Genomic DNA, 15,856 nt, shown 5'->3' on the forward strand with positions numbered 1-15,856 from the left:
CATGTGGTGGGAACATCCAGAAGAGTGCATTCTGCAGGAAGAGCTGGGTGCTGTGCTGGAAAAGGCTGCTGAGCTCTGAGGGAGCAGAGCAGTGTGGTGCTAGCTGCACCTTGTTCTACATTTTCTTCTGCATTACAATGATGAGCTGACAGAAAGCAGCTTGTTTATCTTGCCTTTTATTTAATGACGTGCATACATGGCTATGAGCTCTCTGAATTGATGCTGGATTGCTATGCACATTAATGCACTGTGTGCATCGTTCTCCATTTAGTGCTCTGGGCTTCCCAAATGGAGGACTGTGTTGCTAGAAGTGCTCTCTAAGGAAGTTCCTTCCCTACCACAACATGGTTAGCTGAGTCTTGCAGTGAAGCAGCGTGTGCTTGTCTGTCTGTGCTGGCACAGCATGAGTCCTTCCCACTCCGTGTTTGGTTGTCAGTGCTTTTTTTTCTTGGCAGTTTGTAAAATTTAATGCTTACATGTTCTCTCCCATCGGTTTTAAAATAGAAGTAAACTCTTGCTAGAAGAACACACAGTACCACTGAAACTAACGTAGCATCTGCATCTATAGGAGCACAGAGCAGAAGTATGGAGTATGTTGGGAATAATCCATCTGTGTAATGCTATAAATGCTTCCCCATTGCAGCCTTTCTTCTGTCTGCCCCTCCTTGCCAGTGCCAGGATTCCCGGGTGCTTTGTGTGCACGGATCTCTTAAGCTCTTTGGGAGCAGGAAGCAGCAGCTAATGAGCTGGACTGCTTTGTTCTCTCAGCCAAAATCAGCCACAGTGTATGTACCAACCTGCTCTTAGATAAAAAAGAAAGGAACATGGTTGAATGGGAACAGATGGAATAAAGAGAGCCAGAGAGGAAGCATGATCTGCAGTTGGCCAGTGGCTCTTGTGTGCATCAGCTGGGTCTGAATTTAGCAACAGAAGCCTTGGGAAGGATGACGTGCTGTGGGAGAGATGAGAAGGTGAGGGACAGCACAGTGTAGTATCACCTATTTCTAATTTACCCCTGCCGTTTTAAAACTTAGAGATCTTGTAGTAAGAGCCATGTTGTGCTGCTCACTCTTTTCTTAGTAGGGCCACATGAGCTTCTTGTGGGATTTCTTTTGAAGCAAGCAGTAAAATGAACACAGAATGCTGCAGACTTGGGTCTCTCCCTTCCTGATGTATTTTGCTCTTTGAGCTGGCCGTTGTGCACTCACTATCACTCAGCATGGTCCTCGGAGGAGTCAGGATGCTGTGAAAAGACTCTCTTTGACATGTTGAGTTATAAAACAACAGCTCCCACATAATTGTTCACAAACTTCCTGAGACGCTGCAGAGGATTTTGCTCAACGTTCCAACTGCTGACCTCATTGCTTTGAAATGCAGGCCTAGAACAGATTGTGAGCTGCATGCTGAGTTAAATGGGCAGACTCTGGAATTGGTTTGTTAAAGCTGCTGCATCCCAGCTCAGAGCATTTCTAAACTAGTAGGCAGGCTGGATGTAACTAGCTTGTGTTCCCATCTTGGCATGGAGCGTGTTCTGCAGCACTGAAATCCGACAGCACAGCCATTGCTCTTCTGAGCACCTGGCTTGACAGAGGAGGAGGAGCAAGGCTGATAACACCTGGAAATGCCAAAAGCCCTAGAAAAACGCTGAGCCATTGTAACATTGCATTCCCAGTGGCTTGGCTTCACTGCGTGGTGTCAACTGGACAGTTTCTGGAGCTAACAGGAAAGTGTTTCATACCATTCCTCACCATATGTGTCATTTTGTTACCTTGCAGCTGCTTTGCTGTTGCTTCGTGAAGAGGAGCAGGTGTGCAGAGCTACCTCAGAGCAGCATCTCTGTAATGTTCCATACAGCTGTGAGAGTGTTGTGCTGTACTTGCTGGCTGAGTATGGAGCCATGGAGAACACCACACAGGAGTTGCTTCTTTGGGACCTGAGCCATCAGCCTTTCTTGTGCTGCTTTAATTCAGCTGCTCAGGGTAGTTTGGGGGCAGCTGCTAGCATCTGCATAAAGACATGGTTCAGAGGAGTTCATTCTGTGCTGGGGGTTGTGTGCCTGGCAGTGCTTTCTGCTACCACACACCGCAATTTAAAGATGCCACCAAGGGCCTGGAGATGGTCATAAATGGCACTGCACTAAGGGAGGTAGTTTGTCTGTCTTCAGTAGCTTGCCCTTACGCTCCCAGGCGACAAGGGAAGCATAGTGCAGTCCTGGATGTGCAAGTAATGAGCCATTGGCACAGCAGCACACTGAGGACCATCCCTAGCCTCTCCTTGTCTGAGATTACAAAGATGGATGGAAATCCATCTTGGCTAAGGTGAGCAGTGCTTCACAGAGGGAAGGGACTGTGGGAGGCTGGTTTTATCTGGCTTCTGTGAATTTTGGGCGTATGTTACTTTGTGATTTCTGTGATAAACAGAGTGTTTTTGAGATGATCTTGGTAGTGACTGAAGCGGCCAGTCAGGCTCTCAACTCACCAGGTGGGGTAGGCACCACTTTGGAGCAAGGACACATTCATTCTCCTGCTGTCTTTTGTGATGTTTGCTTTTATTAATGGTTTCCAATAACTCTAGGAGAGCCAGTTGTCATGGGTGTTGCATGGACGTTTTGACACAGGGAAGGAGGGAAGATGATCTCAAAACAGCAATTGCAGAGCAGCTGGTAGAACTCCAACTGTTATCTTCCTCCCTAGGTTGACCGGGTGAGCTACCTGCTTCAGGAGATCTATGGCATTGAGAACAAAAACAACCAAGAGACCAAGGTAAGGGTGCTCAGAAGACTCCTGCTCCCTGGGCTGTGGGTTTCCAGCTTGCTTCTTCCACTTTCAAGTTTTTGTATGAGTTTCAAGTTTTACGTATGAGTTTTGGCACTGTAATTAAAGATGCTTTCCAAGATGGCCATCAAGTCTGTGGTGTTACTGCAGGCACTGAAGAAGCCCAGGAATGAGCCTTCACTGCAAGGCTCAAACAGTGTGATTGTGCTGAGATAATTTCAGATAGTCTGAGCCTCATGAGGATATTTCCTGGAGCACAGGGAGGGGAGGGCATCAGTGTCCCTCAGTGTTTCAGAGCCAGGAGACAGTGTGAACTGCTGCTTTCAGTGCCCTGAGGTTACTGGCCAATCTGGGTGCTTCCCAGTGTACAGACAAGAGGCTCTTTTTTTCTCACTGACTCTTAATGAGCATTGCCTCTCCACAGTCAAGGTACCTGTGGTTGGTGTCCATGCTTTTCTGCTGTGGCTCTTCAAACATCTGTTGTTTTGTTCTGGGAGGACAGCATGTTCCTGTAGCACTGCATGAAACTGAGCTATCTAGAACTTGCAAGATCAACCTGGATTTGTGTACAGGAGGGAGCACAGCATTGGTGACATGAGGGGATATATATGCAAGTGCCTTAACCAGAAGCACCGCCTGTCTTCGGGCAGGAGCTTCTCCCGAATCCTGGTTTGCTGCACAGCCCCAAGCATGTTGTGTGACTGCTTTGTGCTTGCAGTAGCCTTACACAGGGCTGCCCTTTGCTGCCATCTGGGCTGCAGAGCATATGAAGTGCTGGTCCCAGACTGCTATTCTGAGTATTAGCGTGTGATTTGCAAACAATGGAGCAGCCACGGTGCAAGACAAGCTGGATTTCCTCTCCAAGTAATGCAGTGTCCTGCCTCAAGCATACTGTAATCTCTGCCTGCCTGTGCCAACAGGTAGCACCTGAAAAGGCAGAAGACAGAAGATTTATTTTGCATTTTCCATTCTCCTGCCAAATTTTTGCCTCTCATTTCAGCCTTCAGATGATGAGAACAGCGACAACAGCAATGAGTGCGTGGTTTGCCTGTCAGACCTCCGGGACACTCTCATTCTGCCCTGCAGACACCTCTGTCTGTGTAACTCCTGTGCTGACACCCTGCGCTACCAGGCCAACAACTGCCCCATCTGCAGGCTGCGTGAGTTTCCTGCCCAGGGAACGAGGGCATCTTTCTCCCTTCCTGTGCTTCTGTTAAGTCAGTAGAGGCTGTGAGGATGTGTATGTATTGTATTTAACCCACCCCAGGGCTCCGTACCAAATGTGCCACTCTTCTGGGTGATGTGTGGAGGTTCCTGGCATCTAAAATAGCTATCCTTGAACAGGGAAGGAATACAGTGGGAGAAAGGCCGTTTGACTGGGGCCTCTGAAGGCCCTCTCTCCTATGTGAGGTGTATGGCAGCAATGGCTCTGGTGCAGCTGAAATTGCAGTGCCATCCTAGTCTTGTTAACATGACTCCCTCAACATTTCTTTTAAAGGCAGACTGAAACCCCAGGTCACTCTGATGCTTTCTGGCCCTGCACCCTTCTCTAGACTTCACCTCTTACCCTGCACACTGCTGCCTTCTCTGTTTGCGTGTGGATCACTCTGGTGATTCTACCTTCTTGCTATTCTGGGGCTAGCAAAGTGGGCACTGAGTGCACAGAACCGATTTTCTTTTCCCTCAAAGCTCCCAGAATGTTGAGAGGATCTGCTTAAACCTCCACTGCTCGGTTCCTAAAGTTGGAATAACTGAAATACCCATTTTGACATTCAGACAATACTTGCTAAATTCCTTGTCTTTTTGCAAAAGCACAGAGATGCAGGAGTGTTTTGAGAAAATGCCTGTGTCTTGGCTGGAGTAGCAGATCCCTGTTTTTTACCCTGTGCTTTATCTTGGAGATATTTGATCGTTCCTTCCTATGAAAAGGATAAAGAGCCTAAGACAGATGTTTGGCCTGAGAAGTTAAGTCTGAAAAGTTCAAACTCAGCAAAGATACAGCAACTGAAAACAAGATCTCATCAAAGGAAGTGCTAAACAGCCTTGACTACAGGTAGCACAGCTTAAGATATGGAGCAGCATTATCTCATCTGCATTCTGCAGTGAAGTAGGTTGTTTATGTTTGGAAGGTGTCTTCTTGTTGGACTTCCTGGGAATCTGTATCTGAGGAGTGTAGAGACAGTGAGGATAGATTGGCACCTCTGGCTTTAGCCTGATCTTGAAAGTGTAGGGTGCAGTAAGAAGCAGGGAGATGCCTGGGCTTTTCCTGGTGTACAAGCAAGTTCTTACAGCTGTGTCAGAACAGATGTCTAGCTCATTCGTGTGCACCTGTGGCACTGAACTGACAGTATTAAAGATCTGCAGATAGAAAGTGGGACTGTGGGCATGAAGAGCAGACTAAAGCTGTCGTGGGAAGGCCGAGGGCTCGCTGTGCTGTGGCTGTCTGTTCACCTGTGTGCTCTTTTCTCATAGCCTTCCGTGCCCTGCTGCAGATTCGAGCTGTGAGAAAAAAGCCAGGGGCTCTGTCACCGGTGTCATTCAGCCCCGTCCTGGCACAGAGCGTTGACCATGATGAGCATTCTGTAAGTAACTCACTGCAACCCTTTACACAAAACCTGGATGCTGGTCTCAGCCTGGGCAGGCAGCTTGTGTGTACACAGGTTGCTTGGCCTGTCGACCTGTGTCCCTCAGACCTCAGGAGGTTTTGCTCAGGCCTTGGAGTAAAGCCTTCCTGCATTATGCAGTGCCTTTCCTCAACTCTTCTATAGAGCTTTCATATGTTAGTAAGTAGTAAAGGTACAGAAATGTGGCAGACACTGGGACAACAGGCTGGGCAAATGGGGTTACCCTTCAACTCTGGATGTCTGTGTGGCAGCACACTGTGGTGAAACCCCCTGGCTCTGGGATACTCAGCACAGTAGGAGAGAGGCCTCTTTGTGCCAGCTTCTCTGAGTGATTAGGGTCTGGGAGACAGCTGAGTGAGCTCAGGATGGAAAATGCAGTGCTGTTGGCCTCCAGACCAAATCACATGCCTCTGGTGTGCTGAGGGCAGAAGCTCCTTTCCTGAGCAGTGCTATTGCACAGCTGGCTCTGGCGAGACATGAGGTCAGAGTGAGGAGTTCTCCCTCTAGATGATCTTGCAGGCCTTAATGAGAACAGAAAAGGCTTGTTACAGGAACAGCCTGGTTTTATCCATGTATCCTCTTCAGCACTGTAGCCCTGCTGTCTACAACTGGGGCTAAGAAATAGGGCAGGGGAAGAAACTGAAGGGCAGAGTGTAGTGTAGGGGAGAGCAGGCGCTGTCACCTGGAGCAAGGTGAGGAATTGCTGGGTGTCTCTGCGTTGCTAACCTCTAGGAAAAAAATAAATAAAAATACTTTAAAACATGGTTTTCTCTTGACAGTGTCTCTTTAAACCCCCTAAAGTGAACACTGTCACCCTGCCCAGCAGGAAACCTAAAAGGAAAACAGTAAGTGGACTCAGTTGTATTTGTATCCCATGGCAATTATTTGCCAGAGGCTTCACTGGCACGTGAAAGTGTTACAAACATGAGGGCTTGCTAAAATGCTGGATTTGACTTGTGCTCCTGCACAGCCTGCAACACATGAGCACTGTCTCTATGTTAGTGGTGAGGTGCTCACAGCCTGCACAAATGATCACTAACCTTTCTGGCTTGCGTACAGAGGAATAAACTGTAGGGACCCGGTGGGTGACTGCCTCTGGGTCCTGAGCCTGGCTGCAGAAGACATTTCATAGCTTTGTAGGAACACAAGCAAGCTGCTGTCCCCTTGGCTCACCCAAAAGCTTCCTCTCACTTGTCTCATCCAGTTTGGAGTGTGCACTTCTCACTGTGGTTCCCACACTGGTTCTGAAACACAGAAGTAGGCAAATAGGCACAGCTGGACTTGCATTTAGGACTCCTGGCTGCAATGAGCTGCTTTGCTTTTACAGAAACAGGAAGGATAGAGCTTGTTCTGTTGAGGAGTGTCCAAGATGGTGTGAGAGTGTGTAACTGGAATGTCATCCTGGGGACAGCATGAAAGGCAACTGTGGGAGACCAGGAACTGGGAAGGGGAAAGGTGAGGGAGGCCCCCCTGCCCCAGGAAGGGGCCCTCACTGTGTAATCCTATGCAACTATAGTTGTCAACAGTGTTAAGGAGGCTGCAGTTTTCCTCATGCCGGTCCGGACGCTCAGACTGAGGAGGAATGTGGCTTATCATATCTGGAGAAAACCTAGGGCTGGGTTCAGTAATGGGGCTGTCACAAGTTTGATGTGACCTGGCTCCGCACAAGCCTCAGACAGCAGCTTGTACTTTGCTGGAGCTCTGGAGTGGTGTTGTGGAACGCGGCCCAGGAGAGGGCAGTGTCTCTCCAGACTGAAACCTCAGAAGCTTTCAGCCAAGATGTTGCAGGCAGTAGCTGAGATCCTCCTCCAGCCTCTGAGCGGTGCTGTACAGCCTGGGCGTTCACCAAGTGAAACAAAGCGAGCAGCAGCCTTTGAGCCCTCAGGCCTTGCTCTTCACAGGCAGGAGAAAATGGTCTCCCAGACTTGAGCCAATGGCTTTTGTTTTCCTGAACTTACTGTCTACACAGTAGCACCTCTGAGCTGCTGTATGGAAATGAAATGCCTCTGTGCTTGTGGCTCCTGAACCTCTGTTGTGCAGGTAGCAGCAACTGTGAGCCAATCCCGGTCCAGATCGATTTGAGTATCTCACAATCCCCATCTGTGGTCTTGGCCACAAGGTCATTGATGTCATGAGGCTATTTTTTTAGATTCTTGACCCCAGCTGCCAATCATTCTTTCTTCCTCCATCAGATCTAGCTCCTTCTGTGACCACAGGTGAGTCAGTTCAGCTATCAGCTCACCCTCGATTTAGTGACTGTAATGGAATAGATTCCTGAGGAGTTCAGTCTGCAGCTGCATGACTGGGAGGTCCAGCACTGAAGCTACAGACATCATGGCCAGGCTCAGCAGCAACACTATCTTTGGTACAGCATACAGCAACCTCCCTGAGGATGCAAGGCTGGAACAGATTAAGTTAATCTAAGCTTGGGCTTCTGTAGTCTTGCCTCTTCATTTGCAGTGGGCTGGGCTGCCTGTGGCATTGCTGGGTTACAGCATAAACTCCATTTACCTCTTGAGTCTGCAGTACTTTATTGATCAAGAAGATTTTGGGAGTTGCTGGTTCAGTAGCTTTGGAAACTTCTCTTTGGCTGGTAGCTAAACTGAGTTATAGAGGGAATGGAAATGTGCAGTTTTGCTCCCCACCTGTGGGGTCAGTGATTCTGTGATCCCTTTCAATATTTTAGCAGAGGTGACTGTGCAGCTGCATTAGCAGCTGAGGAACACAGTCAGGGGAAAAAGTGCAAGTAGTTTTGCAGGACCAGCTCTTATCTAGAGAGTCACTCCTTTGACTATCTCAGTGACTGTGGTGGTGCTGTGAAACAGCTGCATGTACACAGGTGGAAGCAGTGGCGGGGTTCTTACTGGCTTGCAGCTGAGCATTGTGTATGTCTCCAGCCTCATGAGGGTTTCTTAACGTGCCCCTCTCTTCTCACCCACAGAGCTCTGACAACATCCCTCCAGGCTATGAGCCTATTTCCTTGCTGGAAGCTCTGAATGGCCTTCGCTCTGTGTCGCCCTCCATCCCGTCAGCTCCTCTGTATGAAGAAATCAACTACTCTGGCATGGTGGATGGGATGCCCCCTGCAAACCGACCGCTGGTTGGGATGGACAGAGCTGTGGAGAGCAGCCACCAGAAGGGCAAGCGGAGCAAGTCTCCAGATAGGTCAGCATGGGGGCAGAGGGGGTCCTTTGTAAGCCTTGAGGGCTTGTGGCCATGTACTGGGGCTGAAAGGGAGCTGTGCCTCTGAATCACTGCTAGCTGTTAGGAGGCCAGCGGGTCCTCAAGGCAGTGAGAACTGGGATACCACCTCTGTGTTCAGCCTGAAGAGACCAGCGTATGTCTCCTGGGAGTTAGCTTTGACATCCAAAGGATCTTTAGTAAGGAAATTTCACCAAGTCTTTGGGTGGGAATGTCTTCCTTTTCAATGCAGCTAGTGCCTCCACTTGCACGTGACATTCAAACCTTGCAGGATTTCAGCTTTCCATAGAGTTCCCTGGGAACAAAAGAATGGAGAAGTGACCTGAATTTCAGAGGACAAAATGCTGAGATCCTTTAGTTGTTTTCTGAGGCTTCCTCTGATGGCCATGGGTTGAGGTGTGAGTCCTGTGGAGCATCCCTCGCTGAGCCGTACAGAAGGCTGAGTCACACGGGGTCGTGCTGCGTTTGTTTGGGCACTGCTTGCTGTGTTCCAGCTGCTCGTGAGTTTTTGCCACCTCATCAACAACAGCAAGTCGTTGCCTGTCAAACAGAGCCCACTCCAGGGCTTGGCACACCCCAGGCAACGGAATGGGCCATGGCTGGAATCACCCATTCTGTGCCCTTCCATCCTGTCCCACAGGCTCTGCTCCCCCAGACCCAACTGCCTTCTCCACCCTTGTTCTGGTTTGGCTAATGACCATTTGAGGAATGAGGTAGAGGTGGTGCTGCCCTGGGAGGTGCAGGATGAGTGTCTTCCTGCACACAACTTGTATTTGCTTACAGCTCTGTACCCTCTTGTCAAAAATCTGACAGAGGAGAAAGATCCTCAAACTGTCAGGAGGAGAAGAAGGAAAAGGAAGTGAAAGAAAGGGACTGAAACTGCTGCTTTGTCACTTTGGTAGGACATGAAATCAGAGCTGTGCTAAAAGTACACTGAACGTCCTGGCAGCCAGCAAGGACTCGTGGCTGTGTCACAGAGCTGCTGCTACTCTCCGTGTAGCTGATCTTTAGAGCTCTGGTGAATCTGTCTCAATAGTTTGAGTTCCCGCTCTGAATTATCTTATGTTGCTGGTAGAAGGTGGGTTGGGCAGAGGGATGGGGAAGGGTGATGACAGCTGGAACTGCCACCACCAAACAGTTTCTCTTACTGCAGCACACTACGGTCTCCCTCATCCCCAATTCACGAGGAGGATGAAGAGAAGCTCTCCGAGGACTCAGACTCACAGCCAGCACTGGGCGGGGGAGAGCTGGTCCTGAGGGAGACGAGCTCCCCAGAAGTAAGTCAGTGCTATGAGCCAGAGCTGTCCTGCGGGGCTTCTGGGGCTCAAACTGTCTCCTGAGGGGTCACTGCTTCCCCACTGTAACAGAGAGCCCAGAGTCAACAGTCTGCTCTGCCTCCAGTCACCCACCGGGCTCCGTGCCTCAGGACGCAGCCTGTGCACCCAACTGGGCTTTGGGAATTGGGAGGTGGGAGAGCTGCAGTCAGTGCACATCAGGGCAGACATTTGCCCTCTGTGTTCCTGGAGGCTGAACAGTTTGAGTGGGAAGCTGAACCTTGTACGTCCAGCGTCTGCAGAGCTCTTCTGGTGCTGTTGCCTGTAAAACACCCTATGGTGCCATAGAACCAACACTGGCTTCTTGCTCCTACCCTGAAATGAGTCCCTGCCTCAGGCATCACTCTGGATGTTAGAGGAGTTAGAGACAGTTAGAGGAGGAGACAAGTGCAGGAAAGGCTGAAGTAACTTGTGCTGTTTCTCCTTACAGAGTGTGGCAGGGGAAGAGATGGAGGACAGCTCATCCCTGCAGAAAAGTGAGTGTGCACTCAGCCCTGGAGGCTGTCAGACTTGTGTTGTGTTGTGAAGGAGAGATTGGACGTACGTGTTCAGAGCTGTGCAGCCCCTGAAATCCATTGCTCTGAGCTGCTATGCTTTACCAGAGGAAGTTGCCAAGGTTTTTCCTGGGAAGTGGAGGAGCAAAACCACCAAATCTCCCCAGTTTATTTGCCAGACGTCTCTCTTTGCTTGAAGTTCTGTGCTCCAACCAGCAGAGCTGGTCTCCTTCCCTCCTCACTGCCTCTACCCGTATTCAGTCCTTTGCCAGGGATGGCTGAGGGAGCCTCTGGGGGCAGATAAGCAAAGCTGCAGATCCTGAAGCGTGGGTGAGGATTCAGAGCCCACACCTGATTCCTCCTGCAGCAGCTGCCCCTGGTGCCATGCATCATGTTGCCCAGCTATGGATCCAGCTTCTTCCAGGGCAGCACTGGCTCTAGCTGTGCATGCCGCGAGCTGTTTGCCCTCACTGCTGAAGGGCAGATGGCACGTACTGCTGTGGTTCTGCTGAGACAGGTCTGTGCACAGTGTGTCCCATGCCATGGTGAGGGTGTGTGGTACTCAGCACCATGAGGGCATGAGGATGGGATGAGAGGGGTGCGCTGGGTGCATGCGGGAACATCAGCCTGTGTATGAAGAGCAGCCTGTCAGCACTGTGAGCTGCCTCTTCCTCATGGCTGGCACTGACTGCAGCACTCCTGTCTGCTTCCAGGTGGCTGCCCTCCCTCTGTCGAAGACGTCCTGCAGGATGGTGGCTGTGGGGAGCACAGGAGCCTGACGCAGTCGGACGCAGACCCTCCGGTCGATGTCTACCTGCCAGGTAATGGCTGCACTGCTGGGTGTGTGCTGTGCTGTGAGGTGGCCGAGGGGGAGGCTGTGGGCTCCATACCTCACTGCTGGCTTTCCAGAGTGCTGCAGCCCTACCTCCTCTGGGGCCTGGATGTCGCTCCAGGGGCCAGGATCTACCTGGAGCACAGGCTCCGCATCCCTCCAGTGCACAGAGCTGGCTGCTGGGGGCGAGGGGGGCTAACAGCAGGAACATTCCCCCTTTCTCTCTCCACCTCCCCCTCCCTTCTGTTTCTGTCCTTCCCCCCTTTCTCCTCTCTGGGCTAAGCCACTGGTACAGCACCTGGGACTGTTTGCATGTGGCTCCTGCCCCTGTCAGGAGGGTACCAGCAGGGAGCTGCCCACACGGGCCAGAATGAACAAGGGGTGAGGTGAGAGCTTAGTGCCTGGGCCCTGACCTCCCTGCTCCTGTTTCCCAGCACCAAACACAGCCTCAAACTGCCCTTTGACCTAAGGAGGGGAATTAGCCCACCCCGGGTCTGGGAAGGGCCAGTGGGACACGCCTTGCTGACAGTACGGCTGTGGGGTGCAGTGCGGGGCCTTGGCCCCACCGTTCTCGTTGCAGCCTGTTTTCTTCCCTAGAGTCGCAGGCTGTGCTGAGCACCTCTCTAATGTCTCCTTCCCTCTCTGTCTGCCTTCCTCCCTCCTGTTTCGGGCAGCACTGGGTCCTGATTCCTGCTCTATTGGTATAGAGGAGTAAGCTGGTACGTCTTCTGTTCTTCTTACTCATCGCCGTGGTTGGGCAGCAGCAGCCCTGGGACCGCCGTGGGCGAGAACGGCCGTGCCCCCGCTTGCCGCTGGGGCCGATCCCGGCCCTGAGGGCCACCACCCCCTCCAGCAATCCGTGCCAGCCGGCCCGGTGCTGCCCTTCACCCCTGCCCGCCCCACGGCTCCACGCCCATGTATTCGGCGCCGGAGCTCCACGGTCCGGTACTCCCGGAGCCCGGCGACGCTGCAGCTGCGGCGCTGCCCCCCCCGCCCCCCCCGCCGTCTCGCCGGCCCCGCACGCACGCCGGGTTCCCGCAGGGCTGGTGGCGCATCGCCCTCACGTCCTGCCCTGCAGCCGCGGGACCGCGCGACCCTACGGCCGACCGCGCTCCTCCTCCTCCTCCCGCAGGTTCGTCCGACTTCACGCAGACGCTGCCCGGCCGCGGCTCCGCCAGCCCCACGCAGCCCCTTCTGTTCGAGCAGACGCGCCTGCACCTGGAGGACGAGCACCGCCTCCCGTGAGCGGCCCCGCGCCCAGAGCCGTGCCCGCGGGATCCCCGGGACGGGGCCGCGCCGGTGGCCGTGAGGGGCCGGACGGAGCGGGAGGACGAACGCCGCCGCCGATGTACGCCCCGCGCCCGGCCGGGACGGCGCCGCGCGTTTCCCGGGAGCGCCGCGCCCCATCCCGTCCCTTCCCGGCCGCGGGGGCCGGGCGGCGCCGCCGTGTGCCTTCGTTCTGCTTCGTGCCCGGGCGGCGCTGCGCCGCGCGTTTCTATGTTTGTAGGAATAAAGGCCGCGGTCAGCCCCGCCTCCGGCCTCCTGCTGCGGGACGGGGCGGGCGGAGGGGCGGGGCCTGGGGAGGAGCGGGGCTGCGGCGCGGCACGTGCCCGCCTCGTTCCCGGCGTGCTGTTCGGCGACGCCGCGCGGAGGATGCTGGGGCGGCCGCGCGCCCTCCCCCAGCTTTGATCTCATTGGGCTGCGGCGCGGCGAGCCTCGAGCGGCCGCTACCTAGTATGGCGCGCGGCGCGGGCGGTGGCGCGCGTCCCTATTGGCCGTCGGTCACGGGACCGAGGGGCGCCGTCGCTATTGGCCGCCCCTTCCGGAGACGGCCGCGGGAATTGGCGTGCGGAGCCGGGCTCCGATTGGTCGCGCGGCGCACGACTGGCCGTCATTGGCCGACGGCGGCCGTCGGTCCCGCCCTCCGACGTTTGCGCGTCCGCGCGTGCGCAGAGCGGGCCGGCGGGCGGGCGGCGAGGCGATGGCGGCCATGGGAGCCATGGGAGTGATGGCGGCCGTAGGAGCGTTGCCGGCGGGCGCGGGGTCCCTCCCTCCGCTGCCGACGCTGGGGGTGCCCGGCGTGCCCGAGCTGAAGCCGCTGACGCGGTACGAAGCCATGCGGCTGGGCCCGGGCTGGAGCCACTCGTGCCACGCCATGCTGTACGCGCCCAACCCGGGCATGCTGTTCGGCCGCATCCCGCTGCGCTACGCCGTGCTGGTGAGCAGCGACGGACAGGCGGGGCCGGGGCACGGGGACCGGGGCCGGGGACGGGAGAAGGGGACGCGGGATGGGGCCGGGGCCTAGTCGGGGCGCGGGGCCCAGGGCGGCGCGTTTCGGGTCGGGCCCGTTAACCCCCGCCCCCTATTGCAGATGCAGATGCGCTTTGACGGCCTCCTGGGCTTCCCCGGGGGGTTCGTGGACCGCCGGTACTGGTCCCTGGAGGACGGTCTGAACCGGGTGCTGGGCCTGGGCCTGGGCTGCGTGCGCCTGACGGAGGCCGACTACCTGTGCTCGCACCTGACGGACGGGCCGCATCGCGTGGTGGCGCATTTATACGCCCGGCAGCTGACCCTGGAGGAGCTGCACACCATCGAGATCAGCGCGGTGCACTCCCGAGACCACGGGCTGGAGGTGGGGCGCGTGGGGAGGGGCCGCGCGCGGCTGCGGGGAACACAAAGCTCCCCTTCCCGCCCGCCTCGGAGCCTCTGGGCCGCCCCGGCCGTTGCCTGGAGCCCTCGGCGGCCACCGGGAGCTCCGCAGCCGGGGATGCACCGCGGGCTCCAGCCCTGCCCCTCGCTGCCTCAGTAGGGAAAAGCCCCGTTTAGCCGCTCTGTATCAGGATGTGGGCGGGGTCCGTCTCACACCTGCAGCGGAACCTCAGCACGGCGGCGCTTTGCTTTGCTCCTCGCTCTCCGGGGGTCGCACAAAAGCAGAGCAGGGGCACGGGCTCCTCCTGCGCGGCTCGGCCACCCTAAGGGCAGAGCGAGGCGTGGGGGGTCTCTCGGGTGCTCTCTGAGCACACAGTGAGCGCCAGCGGGAGCAGAAGAGGCAGGCCCTGGGTTGTGGTGCTGTTGAGGATGTGGTGCTGCTGAGGATACGGTGCTGTGCTGCAGTGCCTCCAGGCAGGGCTGAGTGGGGAGGGGAAAGCGGGGATGCCCATAGCAGCCCGGGCAGCGGGATTCACCAGGGAACGGGGCTGGGACTGGGAGAGCAGGGAATTGGGGGTGTGGGGAGAGGCAGAGCAGGGGCTTCAGTGGGGCTGGAGGCAGGTGAGAGCAGGCTGCGGTGGGGGTAGGGGGGGGCACCAAGCACCGGGGCTGTGGGCTGGGGGTCCTGGGTGGGGGTGCGGGGTCTGGGGGGGGTGCCGTGATCTCCGCTGAGTTGTGCTCCGTGCCGTTGCAGGTGATGGGCATGGTCCGTGTCCCCCTCTACACCCAGAAAGATCGCATGGGTGGGCTGCCAAACTTCCTGGCCAACTCCTTCGTTGGAACTGCCAAATTCCAGCTGCTCTTTGCTCTGAAGATCTTGAACATGGTGCCGGAGGAGAAGCTGGCCGAGGCAGTGGCTGCCACACAGAAGCCGAAGAAGCCGGCGATCGACCACGCGGCCATGGCAGCAGCTAAGCAGGCCAACGAGCTGGCGGCGGCCGCCAGAGCAGGCAATGAATACGCAGATAGCGGAGAGAACCAGGCAGCTGCGCACGCTGCGGCCGAGCTGGCAGAGCAGCAGGCGGCCGGGCTGGAGAGCCAGGCTGTGCTGGAGCATCTGGCGGCCGTGCCGGGGGCTGAGGCCGTGGTGGCGGAGCTGCAGGCGCAGCCCGGGGCAGACGCTGTGCTGGAGCAGCCGGTGGCTGAAGCCATGGAGTGATGCCACCGTGTTTGTAATTGATTAAAAGTGGGTGAGGAGACTAGAGACTTTCTTCTAACTTTCCAACCAGTTGCTGGCTGCGAGATTCCGCTGTGTAGCCAGGAGGGTTTGGAATTGTCTGAAGCAGGGGAAAGCTATGTATTTTTATGGCCATTAAACTCTAGCGAGCTTCCCAGATCAATCTGCACAGCCCCCTGCAGAGAGTTCATGTGCTTATGTGAAGGTGCTGAAGCCTTAGAATTACGCTTTGATTTCAGGGACACACTGCTGCTTTCAGGTCCCGGTTTCATTTTTAAGGAACAAAACTCTTATTTTGAGATGCTCTGTGTTGACTTGGACGCAGCTGTGTTTTGCAGTGGACACAGCTGAGGAATAAGGCTGCTGGTAAAGCGCCTTGGCCGTTGCAGGCAGAAGGGCTCTGCTCTGCTGGCAGCTGTGAGGCTGGGCTCCCATTGGAAAGCCGGTGCCCGCGGTGACTTGCACTGAATTCCCTCTGGGGCACTGGGACATACTCTACTCGTGTGGGTTTCTATCTGGAGGTCTGCGGGAGCAGGAAAGTGGAATAAATGGCTTTGCTGAACGCTTTGCAGTCGGGATCTTTCTTGACTGCCAGCGCACAGCACTGGGGGGTTCCAGAAGGCTGCAGAGCTGCTGTCCCTGCAGGGGCCCTTCGGCCTGGAGAGGAGCGAGCACAGCACCTCTCTGGCCGCGGGCCAGGACAGCTTGCAG

At 55.3% G+C, this 15,856-nt stretch overlaps 2 protein-coding genes across 7 annotated transcripts in view; both read left to right on the forward strand.

Annotated features, from left to right (window-relative positions):
• Positions 1-12,789, forward strand: part of MGRN1 (mahogunin ring finger 1) — a 47,937-nt gene extending 35,148 nt beyond the window's left edge. For 2 of the 5 annotated variants that reach the window (XM_052679709.1, XM_052679708.1), the window contains 9 exons: positions 2,694-2,762; positions 3,775-3,934; positions 5,247-5,356; positions 6,178-6,243; positions 8,340-8,563; positions 9,753-9,876; positions 10,364-10,409; positions 11,141-11,248; positions 12,392-12,789. In XM_052679709.1, the coding sequence (XP_052535669.1) occupies positions 2,694-2,762; positions 3,775-3,934; positions 5,247-5,356; positions 6,178-6,243; positions 8,340-8,563; positions 9,753-9,876; positions 10,364-10,409; positions 11,141-11,248; positions 12,392-12,504 (1,020 nt within the window). In that variant the 3' untranslated portion in view covers positions 12,505-12,789. Of the gene's footprint in view, positions 1-2,693; positions 2,763-3,774; positions 3,935-5,246; positions 5,357-6,177; positions 6,244-8,339; positions 8,564-9,752; positions 9,877-10,363; positions 10,410-11,140; positions 11,249-11,933; positions 11,979-12,391 lie in introns of all 5 variants that reach the window. The other 3 variants (XM_052679711.1, XM_052679712.1, XM_052679710.1) reach the window with 3 other exon arrangements.
• A 410-nt stretch (positions 12,790-13,199) lies between these two features.
• On the forward strand, positions 13,200-15,707 carry NUDT16L1 (nudix hydrolase 16 like 1). 2 transcript variants are annotated; one of them, XM_052680076.1, is made up of 3 exons: positions 13,202-13,477; positions 13,631-13,891; positions 14,663-15,707. In XM_052680076.1, the coding sequence occupies exons 1-3, from the start codon at positions 13,241-13,243 to the stop codon at positions 15,125-15,127; spliced, it is 963 nt and encodes a 320-aa protein (XP_052536036.1). In that variant the 5' UTR covers positions 13,202-13,240; the 3' UTR covers positions 15,128-15,707. The 2 variants fall into 2 exon arrangements, with proteins under 2 accessions (XP_052536037.1, XP_052536036.1); XM_052680077.1 differs by lacking the exon at positions 13,631-13,891 and having other exon boundaries at positions 13,200-13,477.
• Positions 15,708-15,856: the final 149 nt, after the last annotated feature.

This window comes from Tympanuchus pallidicinctus, unplaced genomic scaffold, assembly GCF_026119805.1.
Source record: "Tympanuchus pallidicinctus isolate F22 unplaced genomic scaffold, pur_lepc_1.0 scaffold18, whole genome shotgun sequence".
Lineage (NCBI taxonomy): Eukaryota > Metazoa > Chordata > Aves > Galliformes > Phasianidae > Tympanuchus > Tympanuchus pallidicinctus.

Coding starts and splice junctions, on each gene's coding strand:
- NUDT16L1 (XM_052680076.1), top strand. CDS start 13,241: ATGGCGGCCATGGGAGCCATGGGAGTGATGGCGGCCGTAGGAGCGTTG. Junction 13,478..13,630: donor CGCTGCGCTACGCCGTGCTG/GTGAGCAGCGAC, acceptor CCCCTATTGCAG/ATGCAGATGCGCTTTGACGG. Junction 13,892..14,662: donor CCCGAGACCACGGGCTGGAG/GTGGGGCGCGTG, acceptor GTGCCGTTGCAG/GTGATGGGCATGGTCCGTGT.